The 16507-nt window shown below is 36.8% G+C and overlaps 2 protein-coding genes across 2 annotated transcripts; both read right to left on the bottom strand.

Moving 5' to 3' along the window:
• Nucleotides 1-1027: 1027 nt before the first annotated feature.
• On the bottom strand, nt 1028-14750 carry LOC122310280. The gene is made up of 8 exons (XM_043124165.1): nt 14347-14750; nt 12971-13152; nt 11296-11364; nt 3130-5588; nt 2725-2990; nt 2428-2637; nt 1659-1739; nt 1028-1057 (listed from the first exon to the last, which is right to left on the bottom strand). Exons 4-8 carry the CDS (start codon nt 3368-3370, stop codon nt 1028-1030), a joined length of 828 nt encoding a protein of 275 aa, XP_042980099.1. The 5' UTR covers nt 3371-5588; nt 11296-11364; nt 12971-13152; nt 14347-14750.
• On the bottom strand, nt 7291-10197 carry LOC122310279. Its single transcript, XM_043124163.1, has 5 exons — nt 9030-10197; nt 8421-8943; nt 8177-8264; nt 7973-8088; nt 7291-7816 (listed from the first exon to the last, which is right to left on the bottom strand). The coding sequence occupies exons 1-5, from the start codon at nt 10195-10197 to the stop codon at nt 7291-7293; spliced, it is 2421 nt and encodes an 806-aa protein (XP_042980097.1).
• Nucleotides 14751-16507: the final 1757 nt, after the last annotated feature.

The following is a 16507-nucleotide window of genomic DNA, read 5'->3' as shown; positions in this document are numbered from 1 at the left end:
AATCTGCAATTCGCTGTAACTTGGAACGTTACGTCGGCAACCCATCCACCACAAATACTAGTTAATTCGCTGATGTTGTCTTTTCTCAACGAGTTAGAAAACTAACAGGTTTCTTCTGTACCGCCAGCAGAACATTAGTTGAACCGGCTTTGGAATATCGCTGCCATGCCTTCCTTCTCAACGGAAAGAGTTCTGACGCAACATGGAAGCTTGATTTTGTTATATATATATATATATCCTGTCTTTTTGCCCAACTAGCGTCCATATTTAATTTGCCGCCCTTATCTTGTAGCGATAGTCTCACCGATGCTATATTGGAAGTTGCCATCTGTCCTACTTAATTAATTACCTTTAATTCATCCCAGCTGTTGCATCGATTTATTTTACAACATATTAAAGGCTTTTCCAGCAGAAATATATATATGTTGCATCGATTTATTTTACAAGATATTAATGTGAATATATCTGAAATTGGGCATTTCCTGTCATTGATCTAATAAACCAATTCACCACTATTTTGTGTTTGATTGATACATTTTGTGTACTACTTTTCTCCCCACAGTTGATACAATATTACTGGTAACATGCATTTACACGTTTTTTCCTGCTACTACTTTAATTAATAAGTAGATCATAATATTAGAGTATATCATATTCATTGGCAGTAGACCATTGCATTACAAGATAATATTAGTCATTATGTTGGTAACATTTTCGATATGATCATATAAGTTTATCCAAATATTATCATAAATATACATAAAAAAGACACAGGAATCTGAACATTTTGTTCTTCATCAGGATTTATAGAACTCACAGCTTAACTTATTTATCATTGCCAATATGTCAGTAACACTGTGGTCTGGAAAAATTACATGGAAAATTAAGATCACAACAATCTTAATTTTCCCATATTTCCATAAAATAAATTTGTGCAAATGTTATTTTCACAAATAAACAAGTAGATTCATAAATTCCTAGCTAATTGCATATATAGACCACCTAAACACCCCTGTTAATGCATTCACTATGAAATTGCTATGTGGGTCTCATCCTCCTGCAATTTATAGACCAAAAATACACTTGTCTAGAATGCAGTTGTCATATATGAAATCTATAACATTGCATAACGAGAGAGCAATTGAAGGTGCATAAGAACCATCTCAAAATAAAACTGTTGCAACCCAAACATCATACAACCATACAAAATCACAGCTTCATTGATCATCAAGCTCTGAAACTAGTGACATTGTACAAACAAAAATCCCCTCTGTTGCATATCACATATTTCTTACTTCCTTACAACTGCCCAGCCCCTACTAACTAGTCCAATCCCCACATTTGCCACATGTATTTAAACTTTCAGTATCCATATATATATACACTAGTGCATTCATGTAATTCACACATAGAAAGAGAGGAGAGACTGATTTCTTACACATTATATAGTTCCTAACTGATATATTGTAATTGCATGGTACTCAATGAACCTTGTAGCTACATGCCCTCTGAACTGTCATCACACATTGCAGCATAGCCCTACACATGACAGAATCGGAGTGGGTGGAACTTCTTAATTAACATATATAGCCCTCCAACAAAACTATGAAAGTGGCTGCCCATTAATATCAAAATGATGTCACATTACGTCCAACCACCTGCATTCCAATAACCCTTTTACGTTCAATGGCTGTATACATTTCAATAAATGGCAAGTTAAGGTAAATTATTGAATGAACCTGCAAAAATCATCTATCACTTTTAATTTAACATGAATTATTACATATTCAGCAACCTGCCTAGTTGCAGTTGCTTCTGGTACTCAAAATCTACAGGGCATTAAAATCTATATAACACAATAGTTTAGGACCATTTTGATATCACTGGCCAGCAAAAAAGAATCCCATTACTACCCGCAACCTCTATTGTGTTTCTGTGTAGCCCACCCCGTATATTGATATATTGTTAGTTAAAATTTTTCCTAAGTTCAAGTGTTGTCCCATATCTATAGCTGATCAACATGCATCAGTCTGAACCCAATTCAGCATATTATTGCATATATTCATGCTAAGGATTGATAAACGGGAAAGGCAGGACTTTGACCAGTTTTGCCATCTTATATCTCTTTGGCATTTTCAAATATAGATCAAACTACAATGCAAAGCAAAATTTACCACCATTTTTTTCAAAATAAACAATTATGACATGCACAGGCCAATTTTATCAAATCCTAGCTCATAACTTTAATTATCATAATATATTGAAGCAGACATGGGATTAAGCATGAATCAACAAATCATGCTTTTGACTTATAGCAGATCCACTACAACACAGTCATCCCTCTGAACTTCATTAAATTTTGTAATTTTTCTAACCTTGTATTGTATATACCATATGGTAGCCCAAAATACTGAAGCTTTAACATACCTTGAAGTGGTCACTTCCCCATCGGCCACATAGCTTAACCCATACCAAGGGCGAGACCAAGCTTGTCCCACCGGCCAATGCTTCCTCATGGCTCGCATATGCCAAATACTTCTTGTAAAGCTCATGGTGGAAGGCGTTAAATCTCTTACGCAGCTGCTTCCAAACTGCTAACTGATGGTTCTTAAGTTCCCAATCTAATTCAAAGTCACCCTACACATATAAAAAAACTGCGGTCATCAAACCCATTGTTAAGTGGCCTTCCTTACAATTGCATTACAACTGTGTATATTGTCTTACCCTGACCCTGTCAATCAACTCATCCTTAACGGACTTGGGTACATCCGTCCACCTCGCGAAGCTCATGTCCGCATGATGTTTTAAAATCCACGTTACTCGTGTTGTAAAGAATGAGGCATTCTCACAGCAAGGTGCTGTTTCCCCATCATTTATTTTCAAGGGTACTTTCCCATGCCTCCTCAATTTATCGAACTCGGTACACTTAGCGGGCCCACGTCCACGTTTCTGCTGACCAACGTTTGTGTCGGGAACCATTGCTTCCTCCTCTATGTCCATAACACCAGAAAATTATGCAGCAATTATTTACTGAGAACAAACTAACAATTAGTAAAACATATCAATAAAGTTGTATTGCAAGTCAAATCAGAAAATTCAGGTACATGAATAACTAAACTTATGGCTTACCAATATTATCTCTAGTTGAAATGGCTCCCAGAATCGGATTGGTTCTTGGAATATTTATTTGAACGATCGGTGGCTGTGTTGACTCATCATAGCTCTCACCTTGACCCTCTCGTTGACTCCATCGCCAAATATTGTCTCTATTAGTGTCTGATGTCGGAATTGGAGGGGTGTAGACAGGATATCTTTCTATGGATGGTGGCTGTGTTGACTCATCATGCATTTCCCCATTAACCTCTCGCATTAACCATCGCCAAATTGGGTCTCTATTAGTGTCCGCTGTTGGTATTGGATTGGTGTTCACATTATTTATGAATACGGATGGTAGCTGTGTTGCCTCATCATAGCTCTCGCCTTGACCCTTTCGTTGACTCCATCGCCAAATATTGTCTCTATTGGTGTCAGTTGTTGGAATTGGATTGGCATTGACATCATTTCTTTCTACGGAGGGTGGTTGTGTTGACTCATCTAATCTCTCGTGTTGACCCTCTCGCTGACTCCAACTTGAAATATTGTCTCTATTTGTGTCCGCTGTTGGTATTGGATTGGCGTTGACAGTATTTCTTTCTACGGAGGGTGGTTGTGTTGACTCATCGGAGCTCTCACCTTGACTCTCTCGCTGACTCCATCAGCAAATAAGTGGAGGCCGCGGTCGGCCTCTTGAATAAGGTCCACGTCGTCTTTTAAAGTGTCGAACTCCTCTACCCCTTCCTCTCCCACTTTGTTCCATCTAGTAAGCCAACTTTATCTTCATATTAGGTGACAACCAAATCATAAAATTATCTACAGCCTAAAGGGCTGTATTACATTACCTCCCTTTAGGTGACTAAGTCAGTTCATGTATCAAAATATCAAGCAATAAATATAAATAACCCTACTGTGCAAATTCTGTCCCACATTGATGTTATACAGAAAGTTTACTTTTCTGTAATATTAAGGACATCAAAAACACTGCATGCAAGTGCAGGATTAATATATATTAGGCAAGAAGAAAAGATAAACCCAAAACTTGAATTTTGTAATATGTCTAAATCGGCTACTCATGTCATTTAGATAGCTCTACACAAAACATATTTTAAATTGTTCCATATAACAGTTCACCCCTTGAATATCATTCCACCTAGATGAGTGGCCAATGTCAAAAATCTTAATCAAAATCTAATTTATTGGGAGTAAAACACTGCCAATCAAACACCATGCTGTCCAATTTATCAACCTATGCAAATAATAGTAGAGCAAAAGCAACTAAAGCTTTAGATTTTTTAGAAAACAAAAAACAAGTCCTAACCATTGTTTCCCTGTCTTAATATAATTACTTAAGACAACTCTTCAGACAAACCAACAGCCTTTAATGTTACACCATGTATGGGGTCATTTTCCAAAGACCCCATACAGCAGAATACGTGAGTATTATAACAAAACTAATACTCTTAACAACTTCCCTCGAAATTAATTTTCTAACATGTTATTTTGCAGTTTGGAGTTAGGCATGCAATATTATTGGTCCTCCATCTGCACTTTCTCACTTACCATGCAGTTTAATAATCTCAACCTAACATACGGAAATTAGTTTACCTCCTATTTTTTCTTGTACTGGACCAATGCTGCTGTTGGTAACACCCCACCTTACGAGGATTGATCACCCAATGGATAGAGAACTTCTGAACTAGCTGTTTGTATTGAATGGCTGGTTAACAACATGCAGCATGACCTGCCCAATATAGTAACCATCATCAATTCAACGAAGGATAAGGTTCAAGATATTTAATGTACCATAATTATCAGGATTTCAATTCTCTGGTATTCTTACTTGACTATGAAACAGATTTGGTTAAGATATATGGAGTGCAATGCAGTCTCCAAAATCTCAGCATGCAGATTTTCCTTTAGGTTTGGTTAAGTCACACCATGTAGTCAATTTTTTGAACCTTTTTCAAAACTCTGTACTCAAGCATTTCACTCTCCATTTAATGGACAACTCTTTATTTCCTTATCCCACATAACTCAGCAGGAAAAAATTTCTGAATATATGCTTTCTTCCCGAATACATCCCAGCTAACAGAAATCACTACTCCCCTCTCAATCCCCAACTTCCCACCCATTAGAAAATCTCAGCATGAATCTTATAAAACAAGAAAAAGAAGAAAGCCAACGGGAAACCAGTAATAAGAAGGACAACAATACAAAAATGTTGTCCAGAAAAATGAAAGGCTAGAGACAAGTCTATAGAAGAACAAACCAACACACCAGTCTTCAAGAATAGCGTTAATGAAGAAAGTTAATAAGAAATACCTTCTGAACTTACCTTGAACCTTTTAACTTCAAAGCAGAAATTTGTGTACTCTTACCAAGTGGCTGTTGGCAGTGTTGCTACAAAAAGTCCAACCGCGTAGGGAAGACAAGAGCAACTGAGTTCAAGTGCAGAAACAGAGTGGGAAGTTCTTCAGCTTCGTCTATATGTACTGAGCAACAACCGTGTACTTCATCAGCTAATATCTTACAAGTTTAAATGTGCATAACTTCCACATTTACCCCTGTTATTCCAGCTTTCAGTAAACATTCTCCCGCCCATTAAAATCTAGCGCCAAAACTTTCCCCCCACCCCACTGATAATGAACTGTACGGTTGCCAGCTGTTTTTGGTTAATTATAACTAGTTATTTAAGTTACCAATTAACTTAAATAAGCTTTTAAGTAAATCTATCATTTATTTAGAAACGGCTCTTGATCCTGCTCTCTAGTGTATAAATTCAACCATGTATAATTTGCAGTAACATTAATTAATTCTTAGTGTTGATGAGAATACCAGTATTACAGCCACAACTGATAGGAAGAAAGCTGGCAATATAGTGATATCAATTAAACATAACCTTTTGTGCATTGATGTTTATCTGGGGGTCATGTTCAGCATGGCTGTGTTGAGATTCAGTTGCTTCCTTATCCCCACTTTCGTCAGTGGAAGGACATTTAGTAATTATTTAAAAACTCATTTATATTGGCATTACAAGAAGTCCAATATTTTGCCTCTATGCTTTTCTCTCCTTCCATCCAGATATAGTAATTATATCAATCTATAATTTAACTATTTACCTGTCATTTGTCTAGTGTCTGCCAAATGGAAAGTGCAATGCATAATTTCTGAATATATATAACATGCATTTTGTCCCCATCATTGATCCTCACAAGAGTTCACCCTTTGACTCTGTCAACTCGATTCTAGTCATTATATGGAGCAGATAATCTCTAGTACTTCCATAATAGCCATACCATGCATTAAAATGTCATCTCATTTATGGTTACTTTATCAACAAAATCTTCCAATACAAGTTTGATTACCTAGGCCAGCTTTGTTGGGATAATTCAATTGGAATGCACTGCCCATGTAAAATACTCAGTTGCATTTCAGTTATGTGTATGGCACTACAAAATCATTAATATGTTAATTTCAACTTGTGCTTGTTGTCTATATGGACTGCATTTTAATCTAATATTAATATACCAAACAGTCAATTTATAAGGGGGGCTGATGATTGCATTTTCTCCATTCTCCTACTGCATCTCCACATGTCAGTAATGGTTGCTACAAACTTTCCACATTTTCAATCTACTTATTACTTCATGCATGCCCAAATTTTGTGGTAATTATGGATGCAGTAACAAATACGATTTTGACTCTTCAGACGCAGCTCATTCAAGTTGCACATGGTTAGTTTAATATAGTACATCACATGCACTATGGCATTGATTTAGTAGTCAAGCTCTACCAGCTAACATTTAGCTACAACAACACGCTGTCATGTTACAGCTTAGGTCATTTTAGCACCTGCAGTAACAGCACACACATCCATAACCATGGTTAGTACATGCGTTACGATGTTTGTCTAGAATCAACACAAAGACTCCAGTAAAACAACTTAGCATTAAATAACGGGGATTTTTTCACTTACTACCCAAGGGACCCCAAGTACCAGCAGAATAATCCTGCACAAGAAAATTTACATCACACTCCAGCCATCAAAAAATCTGTTGGTATTGAAATGCTATCACTAATAAGTAGAGCAATGACATCTTAATTGGTCCTCAATATAGATGAAGGTTATGGCCATTCAAGTCCAGTAGTAGAATAATTGGTGTTTACCTTTTATATAAAGCACAAATAGGTGGTCTAATTCGACATTGAATCTTCATCTGACGAGAAATATTCCTCGTCTGAATATTCCCCATCGCCATAACCATCTTCTGAACCGTAAGCAACCACCTCATCGGTGATGATATCTCTGGTATTCTCATCATGACGCCCCAATTGCATACCTTCTGGGGCATCAATACTTACAGGTTCTATATCAGTCCTACTTAGTGGAGTTGAGACTGGATCATCATCACAATGCATGGGAGCATACTCATATGATGGTACATCTTCTTGATAGGCATCATCGTCACTTGATTCGACATCATTATCATCTAAGGCACTCGGTCTTGGTGGAATGTCGTAAACATTTCTATTTGTGAACTTCTGAACAACATACCAATTCCCTTTCATCCGTAAATCTTTTACATAACAACATTGGGAAGCTTGGCATGCCAACACAAATGGCTCGTCCTTATACCAAGTGCGTGACATGTTGACACTAGTCATATGGACGTCCACTCGGACCCCTCGTCTTTGATCACCAACATCAAACCAATCACAGCTGAACAAGTAAACGTGACGCCCTCCCATATAGCATAACTCCAGGATTTCATTTATAACCCCATAGAAGTCTACATTATTAGGCAAATTTTCACCCGTTACAACAACACCAGAATTTTGTGTCCGTCACCATGGTTCACATTGTTTTGAATGGAACCTTTTCCCATTTATAATGCAAGCAGAATATGTTGCAACCCAAAGGTCAGGACCGCAAGCTAATGCATATAGATCTGCAGAAACATCAAGCGGGTTGACCAAACGTTGGTCTTGAACCTGCTAGAATGAAATGCACCGCCACAATGTGTTATGAGTTCGGTATTAGTGGGGGAACTATGTAAGTAGAATGAGATTTTGGACTTACATGTTTCTTGAACCAAGTTGGAAACTCATTCTTGTGCTCGCGATCAACAGAATTTGGCGTATGCAACTTACACTTCTGGTAGTGCTCACTGCACAACCAACCCAAGTCCATGTATGTAAAAACTATGGGGACATAACACATAATAGGTACGGTCTGATTGGAAAACAAAAGTAACTGAATTAAATGAAGTTTGGATGCATACTCTATGTAGGGTTGGATCTCGATGCAGTTGTTAAGAATGTACCATCGAGCTGAACTAAGGAGTTTATCATCTAATTTCACATTAGATGATATACCCAATGGACGAACATGTTGATTGAAAATTGAGAAACCATCTATGGTGTCCTCTCCTCCGCCATCAATGTTGCGATCAACTCGGTTGAACTTCGTCTCAACATCTTGGAGGTACATTGAGCAAAAGGTCAAGCATTCGATATGAATATATGCTTCAGCTATTGAACCTTCTGGTCGCGCTTTATTCTTGACATACCGCTTGAATTTGCCGAGATATCTCTCAAATGGATACATCCATCTATATTGCACTGGACCCCCAAGTATCGCCTCACGAGGTAGATGAATAGCTAGGTGGACCATGACATCAAAAAATGATGGAGGGAATATCATCTCCAACTTACATAGGATGATGACAATATCACTTTGAAGCTGGGATAGGTGAGTTATATCAACTGTTCGTGAACACAACTTTTTGAAGAAACTACTGAGCTCTGTCAATGCCAACGCAATGTCAGGTCGTAATAACCCTGAAACTGCAATAGGAAGTAGGCGTTGCAAAAAAAATGACAATCATGGCTTTTAAACCCGGATATTTTGCAATCACGTACGGAAACACAACGGGCAATATTGGAAGCAAACCCATCAGGGAACTTAACCTCTGCAAACCATTCACAAAATTTATTCCGTTCTTCTCCGTGTAATGTGTACATTGCAGGCGGCAGTGTAAACCGTTCACCTGCACGCCTCAAATGTAATTCCTTCTGCATACCCAAATTCTCCAGGTCACGTCGTGCATTGATGTTATCTTTGCTTTTCCCAGGAATGTTCATTAAAGTACCGAAGATGTTATCACAAATGTTCTTTTCAATATGCATAACATCCAAATTATGCCGAATCAAAAGGGTTGACCAATAAGGTAACTTGAAGAATATGCTAATCTTTGTCCAATTCAACTCTTCCGAAGTGCGTTTTCTCTTCCTACGGGATTTACCAAATTGCACATCCCCAAGCATATGTAGTTGACTGACAACGTCTGATCCATTTAACAGCCTTGGTGGGTTACGGTGATCTTCTTTACCATTGAACAACCCTTTCCGCGATCTCCATATGTGGTCTGGCGGCAAGAATCGACGGTGTCCCATATAACACTGTTTCCTTCCAAACTTCAACCAATTTGACTCTGTATTGGCATTACAAGAAGGACATGCCAATTTTCCTTTAGTTGACCAGCCAGAGAGATTACCGTAGGCAGGAAAATCATGGATTGTCCACATCAAGGCAGCATCCAACGTAAACGTTGCCTTAGTGGAGGCATCATATGTAGGCACCCCATGCTCCCAAAGTTCAACCAATTCATCAACCAATGGCTGCAAGTAAACGTCAATGTCATTACCTGGTGATTTAGGACCAGGAATAAGTAGGGATGTCATGAAGAATTGGTCTTTCATGCATGACCAGGGAGGCAAGTTATACGGCACTAGGATAACTGGCCAAATGCTATAAGGTTTTGCTAAATTGTTGAAGGGATTGAAACCGTCACTGGCCAAACCGAGCCTAACATTGCGAGCGTCACTAGCAAACCAACTATGGTCTTTATCAAATGTCTTCCAAAACTCAGAGTCTGCAGGATGCCTCATAATGGTATCAGTTGTGGCTCGTTGGTCTTTATGCCATCGCATATCAGTGGATATCTTTGTAGACATATATAACCGCTGCAGTCTTGGCACCAACGGGAAATGACGCAACACCTTTTGAGGAATAACTCGGATGCCATGTGTATTTGACATCCACCTTGAAGCTTTACAAACAGGACATTCGTTCAAATCAGAATTTTCTTTCCAGAATAATATACAGTCGTTTGGACATGCATGAATTTTGTTGTACTTGAACCCCAACCCTCTCTCCAATGATCATGCCTCTGCATATGACGATGGGAATGCAGCATCAGGAAAGGCAGCCCGCAACAAGTTAACCAACTGGTCAAATGACTTAATTGACCAACCACCAAGGGTTTTTATGTGTAGCAGCTTGACAACGAATGAGAGTTTGCTAAATTTTATACACCCCGTAAAAAGTGGACGTCGGGCATCCTCTAGTAGCTGATCAAAAGAAGGTTTACATGAAGTTTCTGGTACGGAGGGGCGTGAAGGTGTCAGAATAGCGTCGCCTTGGCTACCTTCAGGGACATTATGGAATGTCCCTGCCCATATGTCATCTAACATATGGTCCATGTCATCTATGTATTCATCCTCATCACTGAGATCGAGATCGGAATCGACGTCAACCAAAGGGCGAGTTTCCTCCTCCCCATGAAATATCCATTGGGTGTAAGTAGGATTGAACCCTTTAATGAAGAGGTGAGTCTCCACCTCTCTAAAAGGCAAGAATAAATTATTACAGCATAGCCGACAAGGACACCGGATTCAGTCACTTCCCATAGCATGGCTTCGTGTTAGTGTGAGGAAGTGGTTAACCCCTTCGGCATATGCAGGTGCTCGAAGTCTATCAGGCAAATTCATCCAACTCTTATCCATCTAAATCATACATATACGACAACATTAGTTTATGTCAAAGATTTCAACGTACTAAATAGGGAAACGAATCAAACCATGCGATGAGTACCAAATGACTGAAAAATGAAAGGCAAATAATATATAGTACAACTGTGATTGCTAGTTACAAAGCGTCTCATAACGAAGCATGCATGCAGTAATTGTAATTGCAAAGTAAAACCCAACAACCATGTTTTAGTATGCATATTTCTCATTAAACAAACAACCAATTCATATAATATTGTCAAACATAAGCTTAAAACAAGTAGTACTGTTGGAAACATGGCAGTTTTATAAATAACTGAACGAAGGAACAATTCACAGCAGACTTACCACAGTACGACCAGCTTGATCATGCTATGCAGGTCATAATATAAGGTAAGGATTGATATATTGATGCACCTGAAATTGTTTAGATAAACGATTAGATCTAGCTGTAAAACTCGTGAAGTTAAAATCGGGATCATGCACGTATCTTAGCTAGAAGAAATGGGAAAAGAATAAAAAAAAGCTGTGAAAATAATAATGGTTGCACCGTAATATCGATAGTAAGGAGTGACCTCATCCCAATTTTTAGTTAATTTTCACAAAGAAAGAGTCTTACACATTTTATTTTACATTTTGATAAATGAGTCTCCCATTTCATTTCCAACTCGAGTAAGTGATACAGTTTCAATACAGGTAACAATTACCTATCCAACTAGCTTACAGTATTATGAAAGATCATTAAGGCTAAGGTATATGATATTACTACAATTTCCCCCAGCCATCAGATATGTACTTTCCCATGCCTCATCGACACAAAGTTAGAAAATCTATAAGAACTTCATATACAGGTTTACTCTTGATCATTGATGAAGAATGGCAAAGGTACGTAAATTTCGATATGACAATGCTTTAACATTCAAAACCCCAAGAAAATATGTGAATCTGTCTAAGTTCATTTTAGCAAGGATTACAAATTACTAGATGCAAAATAAACTGATATTCAACAAATGGGAAGTGAGTTGTTTTATGCATTGTTAACTTTAAGCACATAAAGATAAATTTTGTGCCCCTCTACTGAAATTTTACAATGGTTTCCAAATATCAAAATGATGGAAAGGCATTAAATGAACATGCATATTGCATATAATCTTTAAGAAATTATTTAAAAAGGAATGATCAAAGCAGGGCAAAAATAGAAAGAGTACTGCATGGTGCGGATGTTGCTTAAACCTTTTAAGGCAAAAGGTAATAAAAGTAACTTTGCACAACCCTTTAAGGTATGGATCATGCAACCTTTATTTTGCATTCCCAACGCTTTTAACTTCAAATAATTATAAGGGGTATTATGGAAGCCCACAAGCTGCAGTAAAGTGGGTTTGGACTCATGTTTAATGAATAATCCAGTTGCATAAAATATTCAAGATTTACAACGGAGGGTGAAAATATGCAGTGAAGGCCATGTTCACCACACTAATAATTACACCAAGTAGGATGGCTTGAAGCATATGTATAAATGTCATTATTAGTGTGACCAAGTTTTGGGCAATAAAATCTTTGTTTCTGCAAATACAGCAGATTACAGGTGTAAGTCACCTACTGTCGTTAATGCCGGGTCCACTAAAATTCACGAGTCTCTACATGGAAATACATTTTCACGATAGAGCTAGTGAGTGGCTTCCATTCATTAAATTATATACTATAAGTTAATGCTTATTATACAGTGGAATATATATCACGCCTATTGGCAAAGACTAAATACACTGGAGGATTTTTTAGGCAAAATCCTGTGTAAGTGTATCAATCGAACCATGATACATTTCTTAACACTTGTATTTGAAACAAGGAATATCAAAATAAATCATGGCTATTTAGAATATTTACAAAAGCACAACAAGAGTCATAAGAATAAATATTTTTAAATGATCAATGTGAAAGAGATACAATACTATTCCAATAAGAGTATGTTTTCAAAGCGAGAGTTAATTCCCACACATGCATATAGATGAAATCATATACTTACAGAAAATTTATATGTCATTGTATAAGCCTTGAGTCTTGATAAGTTGGTCACATGGGCATGCTTTTGACGAAGTCACTAGGAATATATACTGGCCTGTACGAACTTGGCTTCGATTTGGAAACAATTCTGCATTGGTTTGAACGGTCAGAGATTTTGTATCAAAATCTCACATTTGGAATATCCTGGGACATAAAAACCAGTTATTTGGATAATTATAGCTACAAAATACTAATGTGACTGTTATATGTTATCTTACATATAAGGACATCAAATTTACTCTCCATGGAAAATATTTAACAGGAAAATGGTAGACAATAGTTTTATGCTATTTTGTAGCATACACACGATGGATTGGAATTTCCAAAAAAAAGGAGAAAAAAATTGTCAGTTGTCAGCTATTACACAACACAGCAGATTGGTCACCATTTTTGGACCTCATTATGCATATCTGGCCTTTCCGAGGAAATGGCATACGTGTTTAGTATTTCGAGTTGAAATGGGGTTTACATAAATAATCAATAAGTCTTATTTATAACACTTTCTATCCCATATTTGGAGGTACAGAAAAGTGGCTCTAGTTTTGCTAATAGTTGAGGTGTGATACTCAATCCCAAATTTCTATATAAGGTCTTTGTTGTGGACCTTTAGACTCTAGTAAATAAATTAAGGTTTTTATTTTTCCTTTTCCTTAGTAACTTGTATAAGTGGACCAGTAACATACCCAAGCAATTCATGAGGACACCCATGACATTGTACAGGACAATTTTTCATATAAATTGTCACACGGCTTCTTTTACTTTGGCTTTCATTAAAATCCACACTTCAACACTATGTTTAATGACCACATATTTTGAGCAACATAACAGAACCTAAAAAACATCATCAAGGTGGTTTGCATATTGGAGGGCAGATCATAAATTCGGAATTCTTGCAAATTTGTGCAAGGACATCCCAAATTGGCCCAGTTACATGGAAAATGGCAGCACTTTCATGATCTCAATTAACGGAATTTACAAGATAATACAAAAGGATTGATAAACTGGGTCGTAAGTACTAGAATTAGGGGCTTCTAATTCAGCATATATATATATATATATCTATAATTTAAATAGATATATTTAAATTATCTAATACACTCAAATATCTCAAAAAAACATATATATATATATATATAACCATCTAATACACTCTGAGTGAGCAGCTCTTACACGAGATTGTAGCACAACATTTAACTGCAAAACAGAGGAACTAGATTCATGTATTTTTGGGTCACAATTAATCAAACTACCTGCCTGAAAAAAGGCACCATGCTGTTTGTAATGCAACAAACTCATGAAGGGGGGGAAGATTTAACACAATCTGATCTATTTAATTACCTGTTGCCTCAGGATGCCATACAAATCTGCCCAAAATCTGAGAAATTTTCCGAAATCCAGGGACGGAGCTTCAATTTGTAAGGGATTCTAAAAATGGAGGGTACCGATACGTGGAGATTTCAAGTAGAGAGCCAGCTGTGTGACCACTAGGGTTGCCGAGAGAGAAGGCCAAAAATTGGGAATCAGAAAATGGGACGGTTGCAAGGACGACGGAGTTGGCACCGTGAGAGAACACTGGGAACGGAAAGTTGCTTGCATGCAATTAAGGTGGCCGGAGTCTGTTGGTGAAATGGGTACTGGAATAGCAGATGGGTCCTCGCGCGTCCAAACATGGGAAAAATAATAGGTTATCTTGCTTGGCGCCCTTACTTGATCCCGACGAAAGTAACACTGTGGTTTTTATTTTTGTTGTGCAGCGAGGCACAAAGTCGTCATAACAAACGCAATATTGCGACGCAACACTCCTATTAATGAAATTGGTTGGTTTCAAATTTAGAAGGCCGCTGCGAATTTTGGGTCGATGTAAAAAATGCACACTTGCGTCAAATTCATTTCTATCAATTTTATGATAGCTGGTAAAGGGCCATTTTGTTGTAGTGACTTAACATGAAAAAATATATACTCCATAGTTGTTGTGGCCCCATGTATTCTACGTGTAAATACATACTCCACAGTTGTTGTGGCCCCATGTATTCTACGGAAACTTGTTCTTTAACTGTTTAAATACATACTCCACAGTTGTTGTGGCCCTATGTATTCTACGTGTCACAATTGTTGTGTCTCACGTAGTGTATGCATCACAATTGCTGTGACCCCATACATAAGTAATCAAGATGAAACGTGACTAGAATACGAAATGACTGAAGCCCTGACGTAATATAACGTGACTTGAACATAACTTGAAATATATGATCAACTTGAGATAAAAACATTTCGTAACATGACATAACATATAATAGACAACATATTTAACATGACATAATTGCAACAGTAAATATTACATGACTTGACATACATGTAATAGATGATATACTTAGCATTATGTACTTGTAATGTACAGCAATACATGACAGAATATATTATGTAACAAATAAAAACTGATGACAGAATAAATTCTGTATAACAGACAATTACGTGATGACTTGGCATAGCATGACATATATGATAACACACATACATACACTGTAGTTCCTTTACTTAGCACACATACACAGTAGACTGCTAGTAAGTTAAAAGCTAACTTACCTCGATCACCGCGTTTCTTATAAAACCTCAAGCGCGATCACGAGGAACTGTAATTAGTGATTCTAAAAATTAGTATTGAATCACTAATAACTGGAAATATGAAAAATACTAACTTAAAGAGTAAAATTTCTATTTTACTCTCTACATGTAGGAAAATGATCGTTTTACCCATAACTTAAGGATTTTGCATACTAACTCCAAAAGTCACCAAAATTTACATCCCTCATGTAAATTTTATCCTTAACTCAAATATCAATTTAGAAAAATTTAAAACTAATCACAACTATTTAAAACTCCATAGGGCCGAAATTCCCATATGCTATTTCCATTGATTTTTATTTCTAACTTGTTTTGATTAACCTTTTTATCTATGACTTATAAAGATGTGATCTTCAAACCAAACCATCACATGGTTTAAAAAGATATCCTAAAATATATATATAAGCTTCTAATTCAAGATCACATGGTTAAAAATTAACCAAAACATAAATTTAGTCAAGAACATCCACACTTTGGCTTATCTGAATATCTCTTTGCATAAAATTTCATATCTTTGAAACTAACATGAAATATCTTCAAAATAATAATATAACATGTATATAAGATGCTTATAATCCTCCAATAAAATTATCAAAGTCATTGGAATAGATTTAGACCACCAAAGAGTTAAACTTTCTCAAAATAGAAACTGTTTTTCCTCTTCCAGTTTCTAAGTTTCTAAATCTAAGAAAATATTTTATCAAAACCTTTAATCATGCAAAACTCCTCAACCAATAGTCATATATACATGTTAACAATACTCCATAAAACTTTCGGACCAATATCTATCCATTAACTTGGTCAAAAACTCCAAACTATAACATATTCTCCAGTTTATCTTTCAGAATGACCTTTCTATATTTTACATAATATTTGA

This window comes from Carya illinoinensis, chromosome 5, assembly GCF_018687715.1.
Source record: "Carya illinoinensis cultivar Pawnee chromosome 5, C.illinoinensisPawnee_v1, whole genome shotgun sequence".
Classification (NCBI taxonomy): Eukaryota; Viridiplantae; Streptophyta; class Magnoliopsida; order Fagales; family Juglandaceae; genus Carya; species Carya illinoinensis.
The sequence above is the reverse complement of the archived record's forward strand: the minus strand, read 5'-3'. Positions and strand labels throughout refer to the sequence as shown.